The sequence below is a fragment of the Antechinus flavipes genome, chromosome 3, assembly GCF_016432865.1.
Source record: "Antechinus flavipes isolate AdamAnt ecotype Samford, QLD, Australia chromosome 3, AdamAnt_v2, whole genome shotgun sequence".
NCBI classification, from domain to species: domain Eukaryota; kingdom Metazoa; phylum Chordata; class Mammalia; order Dasyuromorphia; family Dasyuridae; genus Antechinus; species Antechinus flavipes.
In genome coordinates, this window is record NC_067400.1 from 521520679 (window position 1) to 521544088 (window position 23410).

General features: G+C 36.5%; 1 protein-coding gene across 8 annotated transcripts in view; it reads left to right on the forward strand.

Moving 5' to 3' along the window:
• FAM168A (family with sequence similarity 168 member A) overlaps positions 1 to 23410 on the forward strand; it is a 218280-nt gene that overhangs the window by 104602 nt on the left and 90268 nt on the right. For all 8 annotated transcript variants that reach the window (XM_051987152.1, XM_051987153.1, XM_051987155.1 and 5 more), the window contains exon 2: positions 508 to 595. In XM_051987152.1, coding sequence (XP_051843112.1) covers positions 508 to 595 — 88 coding nt within the window. The remainder of the gene's footprint in view (positions 1 to 507; positions 596 to 23410) is intronic.

Below are 23410 nucleotides of genomic sequence, written 5' to 3' on the forward strand. Positions count from 1 at the left end.
TCTTGGGTCCTATTTCAGCTCTAAATCTTATAATCCTATTTAACAAACTTTATTTCCTAGGTTTTTTTATGAGGATAATACTTTGTAAACTTTGAATACACTAGAAATATAGGGTGTCCCCAAAGTTTTAGTGAATTGTTAAGCTATGATTACAACTTTTGAGACAGCCTTTATTGTTTGGTGAGTTAGAAGACATGGCTTTGAGTTTGAAGTTCTGACTCAGATTGTATGATTTTGGACAAATAACTTTTTCTAAGCCTTACTTTTCTTCATTCTTTGTCTCACACTACCACCTATGTTACAGATTTTGTTGGGAAGAAAACCTTTTTAAGGTTTAAAAAAGTATTGAAACACGAATTGTTGACATTGTTCTAATAAAAGAGTGAGTACGAAAAGGTTGAAAAAAAAAGTATGAAAACTGTACATGTCTGCTCATTGAAATGATTGTGATTGTTGTTAGGACATTTGATCAAAATACCCAACCTGGTTTCTTTCTTTTGCCTTTAGGGTCTTCAGTCTTCCACAATGAACCCTGTTTACAGCCCTGTCCAACCTGGGGCTCCCTATGGCAACCCCAAGACCATGGCCTACACAGGTAAGTGTTCTTGAGAAGGTGTAATAAATTCAAGGACTCTCTCCATCCTTTAATCCTACATCTCCAACTGTGTTCTAGAAATCCCGTGCTGTATGTTCAGGAGACATCTTCAGTTCACTATGTCCAAAACCAAGCACATTATTGCTGTGGAAGGTACACTCTCCCGGCTTGCAACGTGGGCATCATTCTTGACTCCTCACTTTCTCTCACCTTATTTCATCCAAATTGATCTTTCAAATGTGGCCCTTCTGTTCTCTGACTCTGCCCTCATCACATGTTATCACTTCTATTATTTGCAGTATTCTGCTGGTCTGCTTGCCTTAAATTTCTCCCTACTCCATTCAGCCATGTAAGTGATTTTTCTAAATTGAAGGCCCAACTTCCTAATCAGTAAACTCCAGTCACTACCCATACCCTTTAGAATCAAATATAAAGTGCTCCATTTGCCATTCAAAGTGATTTGTAGCTCATCTCCCTTACCACCTGCCTTATACTCTTCGATCCAGGGACAATGGCCCTCTGGCTGTTCTGTGAACAAGACACTCCATCTCTAGACTCTGGGCATTTTCTCTGGTTGTTCCCAGTGCTTGGAATGCTCTGTCTTCTCTTTTCTGCCCTCCAGGTTTCCCAGCTTCTTTTTATCTAAAGTTTTTTTTTTAATCTAAGTTTTATCTAAAAGCCTATCTTCTCTGGGAAGCCCTTCCCAATCCCTCAGAATTCTAGGGCCTTCTTTCTGTTAATTGTTTATTTGTCCTGTGTATTTTTGTATATTTGTACATATTTGTTTACATATTTGTCCAGTCCAATCTCACCTCCACTCCCCATTATCTGTGAGCTCCTCAAGGGCAAGAACTGTTTTTAGCCTCTTTTTTTTTCCCCATTCCTGGTGCTTTCTACAGAGTAGGTACTAACTGTCTGACTTCCTTCCTGTTCCTCCTACCTTTGCCCTAATTGAGTTGATCTAGGACCTGATCTCTTTTTGTGTGTCTTCTGTGTGGTTCCATGGATTGAACTCTGTGGAAAAGTTCCTACCTTCCTATGAATAAAACTTTCCTTGTTTTCTAATGTACAACTACAATGTCTTTCTTTCATCTTACCTTTCTATCTCTTGAGGTTTCCAAGGTAGCCGTTACTCTCCTAGACTGTTCATGAAGTCAAATCTTGGCAGAGCATTAACTGTGAAAGCTTTATTTTTGAACTTTATTTTGTTCACTTAGCAAAATGATACTGTTATTATTTGGTGTGATGTATATCAGTTCTGCTGAAGGAAGGTCAGTCTTTCCATTTGGAATATGATGCTTCAGATTTATTAAAGTATTCATATCTGACATGCACATAGCACTTTGAAGTTTCCAAAATATTTTATATGTATTGCCTCATTTGAGCTTCTTAAACCTTGTCAGGTGTAAAGTCCAGGCTAGCTCCCTGGAGGCCTCAGGACCAGCCAGAGTCAGGATAAGTAAAAGTCCTTGGTCTTTAAGGGGAGAAGTGAAGGAGACAGACAAATTGCTACAGGCCCGCTACCAACTTTTCTCCTCCTCATCCTGCTGAAAAGTGAAGTCTGGCTTGTTTCACCCCATCCTCTAATCCTTGCCTAACGATTATTTACATACACCAAACATTGAGCCAACACTGTGAGAAGGGGCATTTTTCCAAACATATGCTAATAGAGTCATTGTCAAAAGAGTCTGATTCAAACATACCTTTTAAGAGTTTTAGCCCTTTACAGTCAGGTAAGTACTATGGATGTTATCTCTGTTTAATATAGATAGGAAAGTAAGACTCAATGAAATTAAGTGACTTGATCATGGTCAGAATTTGAACCCAAGGTTTCCTAAGCCTAGTCCCAGCACTTTGTTTACTCTGCCATGCTGTAAAGGAGATCTTTTATTGCTGATCATAAAAGATATTGAACCCCTCTGCCCAGAGATGAATGCCTAGGGCCTCTGTGGGAAGGCAGCTTCATTTTGATATATTTTAGTATATTTATAGCAACATCCCTATAACATCTGGAAGCCAGAATTTTTGTTTTTTATGTTGTCTATTTGTGAATTTTCTTGACATCTGTTGGAGCTCTTTCCCCTCCAAGAACAGAGCTATTAATAATTTCTTGGCTCAGTATCTTAGTCAGGAATTGCCACTCACCCTGGCTATTTATTTTCCTCTTTTCCTTATTGGATGGTCTCTCACCTCATGGATGGTGATCCACATCATCCTTTCTGGAACTCAGTTGTTTTCTCTTCAGAAGGTGTAGCTCCCTTTTTAGGGAAGAGCCCTTTAACTGTTGAGTGACCCTTCTTGCTATTTTCTCTTCTTTCATGTTCTTTTGTCCTTCAAATTCTTGACGTAGATCATGATTCTTTTTTGAATCTTTAGGTCTTTTTTCTTTTTTATATTTGTATTGAAGTCCTTTTGTTATGTTCATTTTACCTTCTTTCCTAGATTGGTTTGTATTTTGAGTGTTGGTAGTAATTATTTAGCCATGGCAGAAAAATAATTTGAATTTTCTTTAGGTTACTGTACAATTTCTGTGTTTTACTCTTTGATCTATCAACACCAATATTAGGACTTCATCTCAAAAGAGGTTAAAAAGAAAGGAAAAGGAATTAAATATATAAGACTATTTATAACAACTCTTTTCTGGGGGCAAAGAATTGGAAGTTGATGGGATGTCCTTCAACTGGGAAATGGATGAACAAATTCTGCTATATGATTATGATGGAATATTATTATAATTTAAGAAATGATGAGCAAGATGCTCTCTGAAAAACCTGAAAAGACTTACACAGGTTGATACTAAGTGAAATGTACTATGTACAAAATAACAGCAATATTGTGAGATGGATCGGCTATGAATGAGTTAGATCCAAGAAAATTCTGAAGGACTGATGGTGAAAAATATTATTCATCCCCAGAGAAGGGAATGAAGATTGAAGCATACTTTAGTTTTTTGAGGATTTTTTTGTCTTATGTTTTCTTACACTTCTCCCTTTAAAATATTACTTTTACAGAAATGTTTTGTGTAACTTCACATGTGCCTTCTCAACGGAGAGGTAGTAGGGAGGATAGAAGGGAGAGAATTTGAAGTTCAAAGTTTTTAAAATGAATGTTAAAAATTGTTTTTACATTTTACATTTAACTGGGGGAAAATAAAACACCAAACAAAAAAAATTTCCATACTTTCTACAAATAAATTATTCAGTCTTTAATCATTTTACCTCTTCCCATTCCATTTCTTACAAGGGATTTTCCTAAAATACACATATGATCATGTCACATCTTTAACCCCCAAATAAATTCCAGTAGCTTCTCTTTATCTCCAGGATCAAATATAAAATCCTCTGTTTGACATTTAAAGCTTTTCATAACCTGACACTTTCTTACAATCTAACTCTAACAGCTTACTTGCTTTGGAGCATTGGATGCTCTCTGTCTTTGCATGGACAGACTCGATTCCTGGGATGTACTTTCTCCTTATGTTTGCCTCTTAGAATCCTTTATTTCCTTCAAAATTCAGCTTAAATGCTACCTTCTACCTTCAATCTCCTTATCTCCCCAATTTCTAGTATCCCTTTTCCCATATTACCTAGTATTTATCTTTCATGTATTTATATGTAGGTGATATATTCTTTAATATAATAAGGTAAGCTCCTTCCTTTCTTCCTTCCTTCCTTCCCTCCCTCCCTTCCTTACCTCCTCCCTTCCTTACTTCCTCCCTTCCTTACTTCCTCCCTCCTTCGCTCTCCACCTCCCTCTCCTTAGTTCCAGACAAATAGTAATAAATGTTTGTTGGTTGATTAAAAATGTACAGAGCAATTGATAAAATTGTAGAGCTGAAAAGGCCCTCAGAAAGTGGCTAGTTCAACTTTCCTCCCAGTATAAAAAAATCTTTTATAGCCTTCTCACAGGGAATCATTTAGCTTCTGTTTAAGCATTTTGAGAAATAGGTAACTCACTACTTACTGAGACAGCAAATTTCATTGTTTTGCAGCTCTTTGTTGGGAAAAATAGTTTTTAACTGAGTGCTCATATGAGGTCTATACTAGTAGGTCATGAGAATGTCTTGTTTCCTCCCAGAAGCTCTCTCCCCTCTCCCTCTTCCCCCCCCCCCCCCATGCTTTGCTGTGTGACCTTGAAGAATTCTTTTTTCTTTTTGGGGTATAAAGTTCCCCTTCTAGCTCTGATATTTTGTGTTTAATGTTTTAACATTGTCTGTTATATTTTCAAGGGACCTTTTATGTCTGACATTTTATGTTCCAAACAGAAAGACAAATCTTTGGATTGACAGGAGGAAAAAAAGAAATAAACCTCTTTTCTGAGCCCGTATTATCAGTAAATAATCTTGGTGGAAGAGATTTTCTTTCTTTTCTTCGATTTCTAGCCCTTTTACCAAGTTTAAGCTATATTCTAGAATAATTCTATCTTAGTTTTCCTCAGTTGAGATTTATGGGAGATCAACCCATATTCTCTATTTACCTTGTCATAACTCAGGAGTCATTTCAGTTCAGAAAAGGATTTATTATTAGGCATATTGTGCATGTGTTAGAAGTGGATACATAAATGAATAAAAACCAGACCTTGTACTCAGATAGCCTATAAACTGATACACAGAAAAGATAGACACATATAACTTTGTAAAAGGGGGCAGGATCATAAGAAGGCAGGCTCACAACAGTGGGACAAATACCAGGTTATGCATCTAGACCTTTTTTCTTATCGCATCCCCCCTTATCTCAGACTTATTTGTAATTTTGTCATATCATGGCTATTATAAATTCCATGAAGTCACGTAATGTTTTGTCTTTCACTCTGTCATTACCTCTGAGCATAAGCATTTTATATATAGTAGAAATTATAAATGAGAGTTCAATTTAAAGGATCATTTCTGAATAAGGAAAATTTTGAAGGCTACTTGTAGTAGATGGCATTTGAAGGGACCCTATCAATTAATCAGGAGTGTATCTATTATTCCGAAAAGCCAGAAGAGACTTCTTTTTAAGTTTTTTTTAAAAATTCATTTTAATTAGACAAGATCTACCTTCTCACCCTCTCCTCTGACCAACTCCCTATCTCCCTTTTTTAGAATTGAGATTACAAGAAAAACAAAATCCATTACTAAAATGTGTGGTCAGTCAAAACAATTTTTTACATTGGCTATGTCCAGAAAAATTTGTTTTATTTTGAATTCTTAGTCCTTTCCCTCTCTATCAGGATTCTGGCATTGTGGTTAGTCTTTATATGAATAAAAATTCAACACAATAATGTTCCATCTTATTTTTTTTTACCAAAACTTACTCATTCATTCTCGTCTAATTTATGGCCATCCTCTCAGGTTCCCATTAGTTATTGAGGTATTCTCATAGCCCCTCCCCAAAAGGCAAATACTTTTAGTTGTCTTAGAACTAATATTTCCCTTAATCTATCTTCCTTTAAATTCTTTTCTCCTTTCTCTTTCCCTATTTTCCTTGTGAGTGAAATATATTTGTATAACCAATTCTGTGTGCATGTGTATGTTTTCTTTTTTTGACCATTTCAGATGAATGAGGTTTGAGTATCTTTCAACTCTTTCCTTATTTGTTAGAATGTCTACTTCTGCACTCTGTTTATGTGAAATAATTTCCCCCAGTCTTCCTTGTCATCTCTTTCCATTCTTTTTTTTTTTTTGACTTTTATCATATAATTTTTTAAAATAACTTTTTATTGACAGAACCCATGCCAGGGTAATTTTTTATAGCATTATCCCTTGCACTCATTTCTGTTCCGATTTTTCCCCTCCCTCCCTCTACCCCCTCCCCTATATGGCAAGCAGTCTTTTACATGTTAAATAGGTTACAGTATATCCTAGATACAATACATGTGTGCAGAACCGAACAGTTTTCTTGTTGCACAGGGAGAATTGGATTCAGAAGGTAGAAATAACCCAGGAAGAAAAACAAAAATGCAAGCAGTTTATATTCATTTCCCAGTGTTCTTTCTTTGGGTGTAGCTGCTTCTGTCCATCCTTGATCAATTGAAACTGAATTAGCTCTCTTTATTGAAGAGATCCACTTCCATCAGAATACATCCTCAAACAGTATCATTGTTGAGGTATATGATGATCTCCTGGTTCTGCTCATTTCACTTAGCATCAGTTCATGTAGGTCTCTCCAAGCCTCTCTGTATTCATCCTGCTGGTCATTCCTTACAGAGCAATAATATTCCATAACATTCATATACCACAATTTATTCAGCCATTCTCCAATTGATGGGCATCCATTCATTTTCCAGCTTCTAGCCACTACAAACAAGGCTGCCCCAAACATTTTGGCACATACAGGTCCCTTTCCCTTCTTTAGTATCTCTTTGAGGTATAAGCCCAGTGTCTCTTTCCATTCTTAAGATTATCCAGATAGAACCATTTCCAGACCTTATATAATTGAACGCTTCTAATAATAATAATAATAATTGATATTTATATAGCACTTACTATGTGCCAGACATTAGTACTAAGTGCTAAGTACTTAATTTTCAATGTTAGTTGATCTTTATAACCACCCTGGGAAATGGGTGCTATTATTATTCCCATCTTACAGATGAGGAAATGAGACAAATAGAATGTGACTTGTCTAGGGCCACACACTTAGTAAATGTCTGAAATCAGATTTGAACTCAAATCTTCCTGACTCCAAGCCTAGTGTTTTATCCACTCTGTAAATGCTAATGACAATAGGATCCAGAAATTTGAATGTAAACAGTTATCCTTTTTTAGTCCCTTATCACTATTCATTCGTGTTTACCTTTTTATGTTTCTCTTCCCTTCTGTGTTTAAATTTCATAGTTTCTCTGTAACTTTGATATTTTTGTCAGGAGTCCCTGAAACTTTAAAGCTCATCTTTCTTCAATATTATATGCTGAATTTTGCTAAGTTATTCTTGATTGAAAGCCAATCTTCTGGAATATCTTATTCCAAGCTCTCTGCTCCTTTATAGTGCTGACTGCTAAATCATGTGTGATCATGGTCAGAGCTCTTTAGTATTTGAATTCTTTCCTTCTGGCTGTTTGTGGTGTTTCCCCCCTTGATCCAGAAGTTCTGACTTTTGATTATGACATTCCTGACAGTTTTCATTTGAGGTTTAAGTGTTCTTTCTAATTCCACTTTGCCCTCTGGTTCTAACAGATCTGGACAGTTTTCTTCATTCAAAAGGCTGAAAAATAGAAAAAAGCATCTGGTATTCTCAAAGGAAAAACAACTGACCCGAAAAACAGATTAAGGAGGGAAAAAAATTAGGAATCGTCATATTATTTGAAAGCCAAGACTGAAAAAAGGGAGTCCAGACATCATATTTCAAGAAATCTTAAAAGAAAAATGGCCGGGGATATTTAAGATGTAGAAGTTGGAGTAGAAGGGACATTTTAGCATGAAATGCTTAGCTTCAGCATGAACAAATAGCTAAAAGCTAAAATCTTTGGTCATTAATCCTCCTGAATTAATAAAATCACTTTTGATTGGTCTCCAGTTATAATATATTAATCAAAGTAACCATTGTCTCTATGATAATGTGAAGGCTTAGCAGCCATTGGAAGAAATGAACCATGGGGAAAATTTTGTGGTTTAGGTGACTGCTTTTTAAGTGAGGTATCGCAGAGACATTGAATGTTCACTCTAGAAAGGACTTTTACATTATAAAGTTCTTCACAGGCCTAAAGCACATATAATATTAGCACTTTGGTGTTCTGTCTTCTCATTTTCGAAGGATATTTGTTGAAAATTTCTGTGATAGTTTAAAAGAACATCTAGTTTTTTGGGTCATACATTGTCAGGCTCTCTTTGTCTTTCCTCTTGCCTGTACCTCCTGCCTTTTAAGGAATTTTCTGTGCTTGGAACTTTCCACATTAGACTCTTCCATGCTCCAGTTAACCTTGCCAGTTGGCACCTCCCTGCCAATAACATCAAAAGGGGGAAACCAATCAGTTTGACACACTAGGTACACTGCCCCTTTCTGTAAAATACCTCTCTTCATCGGCATTAGGAACACCCAGGTGTTTCCTCACTGAATTAAAATGGATAGTGAAAGCCTGGCGTGGCCTGAGCGCTACGTCAGGAGATTTACCTGTTGGTACACCATCAGTCCTTCTTTCACCTTCACCTTCCTTGCTATGGCCTTAAGATTATTTCACCTCCATTACTCTTTGCTAACTGAATGGCAGATGTATCCTTGATTCTTTAGTGACTAATCCAGATGTATCCTTGCCTCTGACCTCAAACTCCCACAAGTTAAGCCTTATTATGGCATCCATTTTGTTATTTTAATCATACTTTGTAAAAGGCCTATTACTTTTAGCATCTGCTAGACACATTTTATCTTCTGTGGAAACCTCTAAGCCCCCCTAACAGCTCTAACAAGCAGGGACAATTAAACAGCAGGACCAGAATACCCATTTATAGGAGAACAAGGTTCCTTATGAATTACCACTAGTAGTAGCTTTCATTTTACAGACTTCTGCTTCAAGATATTTCTTATCTCATTTAATCTTTGCAGCAAATCTGAAATAGATAGTCAAGTAGACAGATGTGCAAGTATTGCTAACTGGCTAACTCTCTATACTTCTCTGAGGCTGTTTCTTCATCTGTAACACCATTCTCCTTAGCTTATTATATTTACTTTAGAAACTGAAGTACTAAACAGATGTAAGGGATAATCCCCCATTTGATAGACTCATAGGCTTAGAGCTACAAAGAAATGATAATCTAGTCCAAATCCTCATTTTGTAGATTAGAAAATTGACATGGAGCACATGGCAGCATAGAAACAGAATTTAGGCTAAATTATTTGTTTCTGAAGTTCCAGACCAGTGCTCATCAGAGAGGTAAAATGACTCAGACTTGAAGCCTTTATTTTCCAACTTCAAGTCCTGAATTGTTTTCACCTACATTATTTTCTGTCTCTTTCACTAGCTGCCTCCCATTCTTGGAATTTGCTTCCTCCCCATCTCTGCTTCCTGACTTCCTTCAAGTCCCAGCTAAAATCTCACTCTCTGCAGGAAGCCTTTGCCAATCCCTCTTAATGCTAGTTTCTTCCCTGTGTTAACTATTTCTAGTTTACCCTGTATTTAACTTGTTTGTGCTGTTGTTTGTCTTCCCCTTAAGACTTTCAGCTTCTTGAAAACAGGAACTGTTTTTTGTTCGTGTATTGCCAGAATTTAGCAGAGTGCCTGGCACACAGTAGGTGCTTAATAAATGCTTATTGATTGCCTGATGTCCAATAGTCACATCTCCAGCCTATGTTATAGAGCTCTTAGAATCTTCACCTTCACCTTCCTTGCTTTTTGAGGCCTTAGAAATTGTCTGGTCTAATTCATACTTGACTTAGAATCTACTCTAATCTTCAAGTTTATGAGTCTATAACACTTTGATTCTCTTCTCCCTAAAGAACGTGCAGAGCAGTGTCTTCCAGATGGTCAAGAATTTCAAAATCATGAGACATAAGCACTGTGTAAAGGACATAGCATATAAAAAAAAGACATGGTGGAAATCCTAATAAGTGGTCCAATCTCTCTCTATCTGAAGACCTCAAGTATTTACTGCCTCACTCATTTTTATATGAACTAACTTGTTGATAGAATTTTCCCTCACATTGAACTTCATTTACCTGATAGTCACTTTCCTTACTTCACTTAGTTCTGTCCTTTGGAACCAAACAGATTAAGTTTCATCTTTCTGCCATGTTATAGCTCTTGAAATATTTGAAGACAGCTGCCTTAACTTAGAAGCAGCTCTGGTCACTAGAATAGCTAAATAATTGTCTAACATAAATTAGACCAAATAAATAGCATATTCAAATTAAAAAAAACAACAACTTAAGTTTCCACCATGTCTTTTTTTTTTATATGCTATGTCCTTTACACAGTGCTTATGTCTCATGATTTTGAAATTTTTGACCATCTGGAAGACATTGCTCTGCACGTTCTTTAGGGAGAAGAGAATCAAAGTGTTATAGACTCATAAACTTGAAGAGCAGCTGATCTGCGTTTGAATGATGGCTCCAACACTTAAGATCTGTGACTGTGGACAAGCCACTTTGCATTTCTAAGCCTCAGTTTCCTTTTGTGTAAGATGGGAGTCGTAATCCCTATAAAGTTTGGTAAATTTTAAAACCATGTGCAAGTGGGAACTGTTGTCAAACAGATAAATTTAGTCTTGTTTTTTTTTTTTTTTTTTGAGAAGACAGTGGATCTACTAGACAGAAATTTAGCCCTTAGCAAAATAAAGCTTTGAAAACTGATCATTTTCACAGGATCTAATTAAGCTCAAGACCTTACTTCTGACTTGCTGCTGACTGATCCCAGTATTGAAAAAGTTGATGGTTGTAGTGATACAAATCTATCAAGCCTGAAGTTAGAATTGAGAGATGTTACAAAATACAAAGGCCATGGGCAACCTGAGATAGGAGGGAGAAACAACATCAGATGGTCACTGCCAATTCCTTTCTGGTCACTGAGATTCTATCAGAATGGATAGAAACAGGCCTCAGACTTTCACAATAGCTGTCCACAGGACTTCCAGAATCAAATATTATCTTAAAAGAGCTTTAGCAAAATTATTTAGGACCATCTATTTATTTGACCTACAGGCTGACACTGAGGCTAGTTAGCAATAGTTTTTTTCTAATTTATGAACATTGAAGAGATTTAGATATGCTAAGTAACTGCATTTAATCCAATTGCTTATAGGAAAAGAAGGGCGTTTACTTTCATAAAAAGTTTGCAGTTAGTAAAAGAGCTTTGCAAAAAGGCTTATCTTTTCATGACTAACATGCTTTTAGTACAGCTGCCTCAGAAGAATTAAAAATGAACATCACACAAAGAGCCTGGAGAGGTACCTGGTGAGTGTAATCGGACAGCATCACATCACAGGCAGGTAACTCCGAAGCACGTGAGTAAAGGATGTCATTGAGGGATAACAGGTAGACAGCCAGACCCTTTCACTGGTACCCTTGCCATGTAAGGAGACAATAAAGAAGGCTTCCAGCATACTGGGTGGGTCCTCTGTGGGAAATTTTGGAAGAACAAGAAGAAAAGTCACACACAATAGCTGGAAGTGGGTGAGCTGTGATGGAGTATGCCTCATAGAAAGAAGCTCCAGAATCAATGAACTCATTCAAGTCACTTAAATATTGAGTATTGAGAGGGAGCTTACACTGTTCCTTAGAGGGTTTGTTATCATGATACTAGAGAAAGTGTGAAGAACTAGAGGAAAACTCTCTCACTAAAAATGGTCCTGAAGGTATCACTGTCCACACACAGGCAAAAGAACTATTCTTTATGCAGGTGGAGGAACTTAGCCCTAAATGGGGAGGAGGAGGGATGAATTAAGGCTTCCTAACATTCAGAGATGGCCCACAGAGTACTGTCATTGGAGAATGTGCTCAGGTAGAAGTGGGATGACACCCTTGTAAGGAGACAGGGTTCTCACCAACAATGTCCTGGAGAGAAAAAACAAAATGAAGACATATGAAAATAAGTCTTGAAGTCAAGACACTGGGGTAAAATTCTAGGACACAACAATAAAAGAATAGTGAGGAAACCTTCAGAAGGAAGAATTGTTCTAACTGAAAGGCACAATCCCAGAGTTAGAAGGGACTGTCTTTGTTGCCCAACACATGTGTAAATTAGAATACCTTCCACAACCTCCTGCTGAGTGGCCATTGAGACTTGGCTTATGAGTCTTGAATGAGTTTTGGCTTCCTAAGGTCCTTCTTTCACTGTCCTGATCACTCACTAGTGGATTAATGGTTGCTAACCTTAAGGAGAGAAGTTAACTTTGTTTCTTTTTTGACAGTGTAACTAGTCCAGTAGACAGAGAGTACATACTATTAAGAAGCATTATAATAAGAACTCATATCCATAAAGCATGTTAGATATTTTATAAAGTGCTTTGTGTAAATTGTCTTGTGTGATTTTCACAGCAACCCTGTGAAGTAGATGCTATTATTATCCCCATTTTATGAGATGATTGAGATTTAGGTTAAATGACTTAGGGTCAGATACCTAATGTCTGAGAAAAGATTGAGGTCTCTCAGCCTAGAAAATACACTTTCCTCCTACTTTCTTACAAGATTCAAGTCTAGTAAGACTCATTTCAAGTTCTCCTTCAGCACGAGCCTTTTCCAGGTCTAGACTACTAGGGCTTTCCCCCAGTTTATCTCTTTTATGTGCATTACATACAAACACACATATGTATGTTTTCTTTAATAAGTCTAATAAGTATGTGTTAAGCACTTACTATGTGCCAGGGCAGGCATTATGCCAAACCCAGGATATATAAAGAATGACAAAAGACAGTATCTGCTTTCAAGGAACCCAACTAAAGTCTTAATTGGGAATACAATATGCAGACAAATATGAACAAACAAATTATATACAGAATAAATTGGAGACAACTGAGGAAAGGAACTACTATTAGACTATAAACTCCTTAAGAGTAAGGATTGTTGTGTTTTTGTTTCCCCAAATGCTGGGCATAGTGTCTACCATATTCTAAGTGCTAAATCAATGTTCATTGAGTAAACAAGCTGGAGGTCTACTCTCTGTGTGTAAATAAACATATAAAATGTGTATCTGTGTGTGTTACATACACATACATTACATATACATTTTTCTTTTTCCATTTTATCAAATCTATCTTTTAATGAGTTATATGCCTTTTCCAAACCTTCTTGCAAAGTTTTCATTTCCTTTCGCCGTTTTTCTTCTAGCTCTCTTTTAAGATCCTTTTTAATTTCTTCTTGGAGAGCCTTGTGTGATGGGGATCAGGTTATATTGCCTTTTGCAGCAGTCTGGAGATGATTTGCTTTTAGTCTCTTTAGGGTTTGAAATATGTTCTCTTTCACCATAAAAGCTGTCTATGGTCAGAGCTATCTTTACTTTTTTACCCATTTTTTTAAAAAGTTAAGATCTGCTTTTAGGGCAGGGGAGGTTTTCTAAACTTCCTCAACAAGCTGTGGCAGCTGTGCTGGGTCAGTGCTGAGTCACTCCCAGTGCTGGGTGGGCGTGGCCAGGTACTGTGACACTCCGATGCTTTGGGGTACACTCTTTATCCTCTGCATTTGTGTTGGATGTTTTATAACTACTGGCTTGCAACCAGGGCAGAGTGGCCAACACTGCTGTTGCTTCCTCCCCATAGATTCTCTGCCACAAGCCCTGTGGATCCTGCACTGCCCTGGGTCTGCACTGCTCAGCTTGCTTCTGCTTGGCTATCCCCCTCCTGTTTCCTATTGAAACAGACCTTTTCTGGTGATCTTTGAAATTATCTTCTGCTGGGAATTTGTTGCACTCTCAATATTTGTGGATTCTGCAGGACCAGAGCTAATTCAGAGGATGGATTTGCTAATTGGTCTGAGGGTTGTAGGAGAAGGTCAGAAAGAAATGTGTGTCCTCTCCGCCATCTTGGCTCCACCCTACAGAGTGTGTGTGTGTGTGTGTGTGTGTGTGTGTGTGTGTGTGTAATTATTATTTGTTTCCCCAGTCAAAAGCCTTTTGAGATTCAGTTACTATTTTTGCCTTTCTTTGTGTAATTGTTACTTAACACAATGCCTGGTACATTGCAGGTACTAAATAAAATGCTTATTGATTGACTGGTTAGCTATGTGTGAGAAGATAGTTAGATTTTATATTAGAACTGGTTGAATTAGTAAATTCAAAGAATGGTCAGTCATTAATGTCAATTTTTTGTGTGCGAGAACCAGAGGGATTGTCCATGATATTATGCTGTTTTTGTCTATTTTAACTGCTAAGAGATTTTTGAGGATTTTATTTTTTTAATCTGTTTTTCTTTATAATTGTCAAGTTAATAGTAAAAAAAAATTTTTGCAATGCTTTATAATTTAAAACTTGTTTTCTTCACAAAAGCACTATGAGGCCTACCATGCAATAGTATTATCCCAGTTTGACAGATGAGTGGTTTCAATATACAGTGATTTAGAGAATACTTACTTTGAGGAGATCGTGAGACCATTGGCCTATGGTGCTGTTAGCTAGGTCTTTTCTTCTGGACAAAGATTTAGTGCCATTTTGTTAACTAAGGATGAAGGAGCTGGATTCTGCTTCCTTCTGTGATCTTTGGCAAGTTGCTTCCCACTACTCAGGCTCAGTTTCCCCTTCTGTAAAATGGGACTAATAATTTTTGCCTTTTCTTCCTTCTTCTTTTCTGTCTTTCTCCAGATAGGGTTGTTATGAGGCACCATTGAGATCACTGTTGTGAAAATATTTTGAAAATGATTAAGTGCCATATTTCTCCTGTGATAGATTATCATCAACTTATTTATTCAATGAAAAGTTATCTTCTTTGCTCAATGCTACATGGAGACATAAACATGAAACCAGCCCTTTACACTCCAGAAGCTTAGGACTAGTAAAGAGAGATAAGATCTAAACATAAATGCGCCACATTTTTTGAGCAAAGGAATAATTTGGCCAGAATTATGGATAAATCACTTCTAGCAAGGATAGCTTATTGAAGCCTTTTTGGAAGAAGTGTCTCTAAATCGAGCTTAAAGACTCTCATGCTTTTGAAGAAGAATAGAGAGAATAGGCAACATCAACTTCATTGTCTATGGTCACTTTCAGGTCAGGGATTCAATCCTACTTAATTCTTATATCCAGAAATATAACTTCCATCTGCATCCTTTTCCCTTTAGCCATCCTTAATCTTCCTTTGGTAAATCTGTATATAGTTTTACTCTTCTTTCTTTCTATGAGTTAGTTTATCCCTCAGATATTTTTGCTTGGGCTTTTTTGACCTTTACTCTTTGAGTCTTCCTGAAGTTGTAGCCACTAATATAAAGGGACACAGGATTTTTGACCCTGTGACCCCAATCCTGGCCTGTAAGAGCTTTGTGATCTTGGCCAAGTCACCTAACATCTCTCACTTCATAAAATGAGGATTCTATTATTTTAATGCCTATCTAATAGTGTGGTATGAAGAAAGCACTTTACAAACCTTAAATCATTTAGCAATGTGACTTATTGCTGGTTTATTTTTTTGTCTTTGAGTCCCTAATGCCGTGCACATTGTATATTATTAAATATTTTTTGAATTAAACTGATTAGTTACTAGCAACTGGCTCAGTTTACATACTGATTCCTTTCTGTTCCCCTATTCAAGATGTTTAAAATTAATTCCATTTTGGCTTTATTTCTTGTTTTATGTGTTTCAGATTTTAATCTCTGGCAGTGTTCAGCTTGGGGATTTGTGCTTATAAGACCCTAGGAATCATTACAAAGGTTCCCAAAAATGTAGGAGTAGGGGAAGTCATCAGCGTCAGTGAGTGGTTGAGCTAACTTTTTGTATATAGCTGTGATTACAGTTAATTATTCTGTAGCTTTACCAGCTAGTGATATCTAATGATTGGAGATACTTGACACAGCCAATTTTGCTTAAGAAGCTAATGTTAGGCAGCAGGATGAAGGTATTCGGGCTTCTTTGCTGCTCTAGAAAGCTTGATGTCATACTTCAGATGTCAGTATTCACTCATTTTGGGAAAACTCAAATGGTTGGCAAAAATATTATACTTCAAATGATCTCTCCTATTTGACATCTAAGATATGAGTACTTGAAAATTGCTTGGCTGATGGAAAGCACTTGAATTTAAGTGTTCAGATCAGGTTTTCTTTATGGATTTTCTCACCTGGATAGACAGCTGAAAATCGATAGCTCTTGGTGCTATTGAATCCACAAAGTTATATTTTTTCTTCTTTGTCCAAGATCTGCACTTTGTTGCCTGTCAACTGGATTTGTTTGTTTTAACTTAATTTAAAAATTTTTTGAATTAACCATTTCTCTTCTTTTTTTCTCATATTCCTTACCTTCCTCTCTGAGGGGGAGGGGAGGGACAAGAAGAAAATTGGTAACAAATAAGCATAGATAAAACAGATTCTAAGAAGAAACTCGTATTTTGACATTGCCAAGAGCAGTACTTTTCCTGTATGTTTCATGCTGGAATCCCAGGGATTGTCATAGGAAGTCAAGAGTAAGGTAACTAAGGAAGTTTTTATCTTGATGAAAAGGTAGAATGGCTGTTGTCTCCCCTCTTATTGCTGGAAGAATATAGGGACTAAGATAGCTTCCACATTCTAGGAAGGTTGTTGACAAATTGAAACACATTTAGACAGTTGGCTAAGAAGTGGGAATACTATCAAATGAACAAATGAATGTGTGTATGTACAAATATAATACATACAAATGTGTACACACACATATATATGCATACATATATATAAATTGGTTGAAGAAACAAGGAATGTATAAATGGAGAAAAGATGATGTGTGGGACATTATTTTTATCTTCAAATATATGAAGGATTGGCATGGGGAGGAGGAATTAGACTTGTTTTGCATGGCTCCAAAGAATAAAGCTAGGGATGGTGGGAGAAAATGGATTTTAGACCAATATAAGAATAAATTTCCCCAAATTTGGAACTGTTTAAAGGTATAATGGGCTACCTTTGGAAAATAGTGGGTTGCCACTTGCCAGAAAGGTCTTCAACAGAGCATGAATGACTGCTTATCAGGGATGATGTTGAGGGAATTCCTGTATAAAACTAATTCATTTAGCTGCTTTTGGAGGTCCCTTTCAAATCTTACATTTTGTGATTTAGGAATATTATGATGAGATCTCATAATGTACATTTTTTTTTCAGTTTACAAAGTGTTTCTTTCCTAACAACCCTCTGAGGACAGAAGTAGAGTAAGAGTTGCTTTATCTCCCTCTTGGGTTTTTGACACAGCTTTCTCCTAACTCACCTCCTATGTGTTACACTTCTCATCCTGTTTACTAGCTCATCAGCCATATCATGTCCACTAATTGTGGACATTCTGTCCTGGGCTCTCTTCTCCCTTTATATTTACTCTTTTGGTAACCTCATCAGCTCCCATAGATTTAACATATATATTAACATATAGATGACTACCATATCTGCAGTCTCTCTTCTGAGCTGAAGCTCAGAGCTTCAAAGGTGAAGCTCCATATTATCAAATGTTTGTTGGATATTTAAAATGGAATATCCTGGAGACATAAATTCATTATCTTTCCTCTCCATATCTTCCAAATTTTCCTAATTCTGTTAAACTGAGATAGACATTTTGTCAGAGGTGTGAAACATGTACCTGCCTGTGGTGATCAACGTGCCAGAGTGCATAAATGTATTGGAAAATATTTAATGAAACAAATAAAAATACAGTAAAACATACTCATGTGTAATTTTCTAAGTCATTATGTGGTTTGTGGGATTTAATGGTCCCTGTTTCTAGTTGAGTTTGTACTATTGATTTAAATGACTTCCCCAAATTCACATAGCTATTAAATGTCTAAAGCTGAATTTGAATTCAGGTCTTCTGACTTCAGACCCAATGCTCTTTATTCAGCAGCACCTAAACTTCCTGGCAAAAGGGCCAGGCAGTTGATGTGGAGAAGACAGTTGGGAAAAAAGATTGAACTTGCAGCTGATCAGATATGGCAGGTGTGGGAGACTCATATATCAGAGAGAACCCTGAAGAATCTGGACCTGAAATAATAGAAGGAAAGGGCAGCAGCTTTAAGGGGAAAGATGGTATGGTTAGTGTGATATGTATTGTGTATGAGACACAATGGAACACTTGGGTATAGTTCATGGTGATGTAGGATGAATGTGATGGCTGCAAAAGGAAAGAATTGGGGGAGAAGGTAGGAGCATTTCGAAAATAAACTTGACAGGTGTTGATGCCTGATTGAGTTCTTTAGCACCATTCCAGCAAGAGTTCTGTCTCACTGCTTGTATGCGTGCTAGTTGCTGTGTTTAAGGAAGGCAAAAAGCGCATTGTCCTTGTCACTTCAGTGCCTTGTCCCTGGGAACTGGGGCATCATTAGCATTCCAGGGAAAGACTGGCTCCTGCAGCTGTAGCTGGCAATGAAACAGAGCCGATGTAAGTGACTTAATTCTGAGCTGCCTTGGGCCATGCAGTTCAAATCCTATCTTTTTATTACATAATCCATTGTGAAGCCTATAAACATTTGACAGACTAGAAGTGACCTTCAAGAAATCTCTAAAGTAAACCTAGACTCCAAACCTCCAATTATCAACTCTTTGCATTTTACTCGATACTTGGATAGATTTATAATTTCTTCACTGTGGGAACTCTACACATATTGTAACGCTGCCATGCTTTTTTGTCCTCTATAATTTGCATCATTGTCATTCCATGACTTACCATAGAGGATCTGCCCAGTGGGCTGGAGGTCTTCCTTTGGCTTTTAGTATTTTCTGCATCCCTTGCTTGTTCAGTGCACTTGTTATCTCTCTTATCTCTGTGATTTTGAGCAAGTTACTTCCATTTCTTTAGCCTCCATTACATTATCTGTAAGATGAGAAAATTACAGTGGCCGATAGAACTTAAGATCCCTCCCAGCTCCTATTGCTATGATTGACTACCACCATATGACCAGTCTATCCCCTTCTCTTGTTAGGCATATATCCTGGATGCTGTCCTTTTTTTTTTTTTTTAAATATCACTTTTCATGGGCTGATATGCCAATATTTTTGGTATTTATGCTTACTATGGTTTGTTTGGGGGTTTTTGGAGAATATTAATTGTTTTCTATATTTTTTCCTTTTTATTGTAATCTTAAGTATCACCAATGGACACAGATACTTCATTATACAAAGAAGAATCTAAATAACGAACATATTACAAATTGTGAAGCTTAATTTTTCACATATTAAGCTTAAAAGTTAGTAACAGAATTGCTCTGTCTCTTCCTATATTTTTCCATTTTCTTCTATACATTTAAAAATGTTTTTGATGCTTTTTTCCCCCATTTCTATCATTACCTAGTAGAATTCCCTCCCTTCTCACTACCACAAGGAAAATCCCTCCCTTGTCAGAATGCTGATCTCATTCTGTATCTCATTCTTTGCTAAAGGGTCAGAGGTATGTTTTATTATCAGTCTTTGAAAATCAGGATTGGACACTGCTCCTCATTTGAAATTTGTATACCTTCACATTACTATTTTGATATTCCCCATGCACTTCTCCATCATTGTATCTTTCATTTTGAGTCTTCTAAGATAATTCACCATCATCTAGCGTCATGAAGGTAATGGTGTTATAGCATTATATTTCATTTTAGCCTTACAGCAGAAAAATTATATTCTCAGTTTACAGATGAGGATGCAAAGGTTCTTTTTGAGGAAACTTGAATACTAGTTAGTAATCTTTCAGTTCAGGTTTGATGTTGGAATGAAATTGAGGCAAAAGGGAGGAGATATGTAGAATGATACTTTGAAGGTTAGGGTGAAATAAAACATTTTTGAAGATGGTAGAAACTTGGATATGTAGGCAGTTTGGGAAGGATCTGGAAGATAGGAAGAGATTGAAAATAAGAGGACAGGAATGATTTGGGGGTCAAGCTGCTGGGGAAGACATTAGGGGATGGAATCAAGGGCACATATAAATAGAGGAGTTGGATTTGGTGAGAGAATGCCTATTCATCAGACATTTTAAGTTGTTAAACGAGAGAAAAGGGAATTCATAGTGAATGTCTTATTTTCTCAGGAAGGTATGAGAGAAGAGGTGGTCTTCTGAGAGGGAGGGGTTGATATGGGAAGCTGGGAAGAGAAGGTAAGGTTTAGAACAGCTGCTTGGGGGAAATGTGATAAAGAGTAAAAGAATTGCCTTGTGGTAATGAGGGGCTTGCTGAGATTAAAATAATACTAATTTGTAGTGGACCCAGTTAGCATATTTATGTGAATTTTTTCAGTTCTGTTCAGTAGCATAGGAATAAAAGCAAAAGAAAAAAAAAGCAGATGACGGCATCCTATTATCCAGGGTCTGGAATTGGCAAAGTATAAATGGTAGAGGACAAAGAGGTAAGGAGGGCAATGTGTCATCGAATGGGTTAACTAGAGTCAAGATTAGAAGGAAAGAAAAATCAGTTAGGATAATAGCCTTGTGAAAGCATTGAGGGATAGAGGGAATAAAGATCATGTAAAGGTGAACAATAAGTTTAGAAGCCAGAGAGAGAGAGAGAGATGGAGAAATGGAGGGAGGAAGGGAAGGAGAGAGACAAAAGGATGAAGAAATGGAAGGAAAGAGAGAGAGAAACAAAGACATGGAAGAATACAGGAATGGAGGAGAGAGAGAAATAGGTTATGAGCACATAAAAGAAGTTTCAGAGTTTTTGATTAAAGAATAGAAGATTTAAGGGTTAAAAAATAAGATCAAGCATGTTACTATTCCTCTGTGTAATTGAGGTAGAATAAAGGTATAGATCTGAAAAGATTTGTGTAGGACATTCTCTGTAAAGGAGGTGAAACAATTTTAATAAATTGGGCAGACGGGGGAGAAGGAAATAAGTATGTCTCTACTACCTACTCTGTGTGGGGTTTTACACTGAGAGAAAATGAAGACAAGTGGAGATTAAATGACTTGCCGCAGTCATGCATCTGTCTCTGAAGCCATATGTTCTGAAGCCATGAAGCCATGAATTCAGGTCTTCCTGATTCCAGGCCTAGCATTCTATTCCTAGTGCCACGATAGCTACTTATGTAAAGAGAATGCACATTGGTGTGTATCTGCACATATATCTGTAGTTATAGAAGTATAGCTAGAAATAGATATCCTAGAATTTTTTTTTTGCTGCACTTAATAATTTATTGTTGAACAAAATTACCTCTGTAGTTGCATCTATCAAGGGATGTTATATGAGAAGAGCCTTTAAAACTTCATTTTGCTTGAGAGCTAAATTTTTCTTTTTATCTTTTTTTTTTTTTGGATAATCAATAAATGATAAATATAGAGATCTTCTATTTTCTATATCTTTAAATTAATTATGTGACTGAAGATGTAGTCTGCTATAAAGAATTATCTACAATTTGTTTTATTTTCACATTTTTATAGCATATTGTTTATTTTTCAGTCATTTTACTGATATATCTGAATTTTTGTCACACCATTTGAGATTTTCTTGGTAAAGATACTCAAGTGCCTTACTACTTCCTTCTCTAGCTCATTTGATAGGTGAAGAAACTTGAGGCAAACAGTTAAGTGACTTGCCCAAGGTCACATAGCATGTGAGTGTCTGAGGCTAGAATTGAACTTAGGAAGAGAAATCGTCCTCATCCCAATCCTAACACTCTATCCACTGTGCCACCTAGGAGCCTATTATTATAAAAGATTTTACAGAGATGGGAAAGTAGCAACATTGGTCAATAGTTACTGATGTCTCTTCATCAATTATCTTCTTTTGACAATAATACAACAGTGCTCTTTTTCTTTCTTGCAAAATTACCTTGTCTTCGAAATATCTTGAAAATAAATTTTTATGTGCTTTTACAATTACATCATTTTCAGCACAGATTTTTTCCATTTGTATTTAGTTAGATTCATTTCTTTTCCTATCTTCATATTTTCATTTCTTACTTAACAGTACAAGACTGGAGTATCTAATAAGAAGGTCGTTTTAAAAACATTTTTTTTTATGTACACCTTTGACAGTTGGGTAAATAGGATTACAAATTACATATAGTTACGCATATTGAAATACAGTTCTTAATATATATATATATATATATATATATAATTAATTTTTAAAAAACCTATTTACAGGATCCCCTAAACTCCATTAAGAAACCCAATCAACCTAAGTGTTGTTGTTCCACTGTCTTTAATAATATGGATCAATTGCTACAAAAATGTCAACAGTTCTGTTTTATGTTCAGTGTCTTCGCAGTTTCATCCATAAGACCTTTTAGTTAGGCCTCAAGTCAGGCTTTCTATAGATTCATTTTCCATCTGTTGTATTTCACTCTTTTAGACATTGTCATCTTCTTTTATCCTCTTCTTCAGTAATGGTTTGCTGATATTAAAGATTCTTCCAATTTAGGCAATTTTTTGAGCCTCTAAATAAATGACCCTGATTTGGACTGTGCTCCTACTGTGCTTTCCAATTCCTTCATTTTCTTTTCCTTAGATTTTTCTTGAGTCATTCTCTCCTTATCTTCCAGAGAGTTGATCTCTCTCCCCCTCCCTCCCCCGCTTTTTTTTTTTTTGCTGAGGCAATTGGGGTCAAATGACTTGTTCAGGGTCACACAGCCAGGAAGTGTTAAGTGTCTGAGACCAGATTTGAATCAGGTCCTCCTGGGTTGGTGCTCTATCTAGTGTACCACATAGCTGCACTTCCCCCCATTTTAAAGGCAAACCCTCCAGTTTTTCTCCCATTATAAAAATCCTAAAGAAGCCTCATCTCATATGGTATTAATATGTGATTACTCTTTAGGAAGGGCAATGACAAAATGGCATGTTGTTAGAAGAGAGCTTATCAGATGGAAGAGGATGGGGAGAGACAGTTGAAGAAATTAATTATGTTTTTCCTTAAGAAGTTAGACTATGATTGCTTTTAGAAGAAAGCTTTCTTCTAATATAAGAAAGGTTGGCAGTTTTAAGAAGGTTGAATTAGGACCAGTGAAAATAGATTTCAGCTCAATAACAGGAACAAACTTTCAAACAGTTAGACCAACCACAGTATGGAATGACTTCTATTAAAAGTAATCATTTACCTGTTATTAGGGATGTTAAAATAAAAGCTTGGATGAACCACTTTTGAAGTTATTATATCATAATACTTTTAAAGCACTTGTGATTTTGAAACTCCATGATTCTATCATTCTATAATCCTATGAATTATGTTTTTCAGAGAATACTTTTCCTGGATTATGAGATGTTAATATAATATTATTGTACCCAAACCTTGTAAAACAGTCAAATAAGTACTGAGAGCAGAAAAAAACCTGTTATTGTCTAAA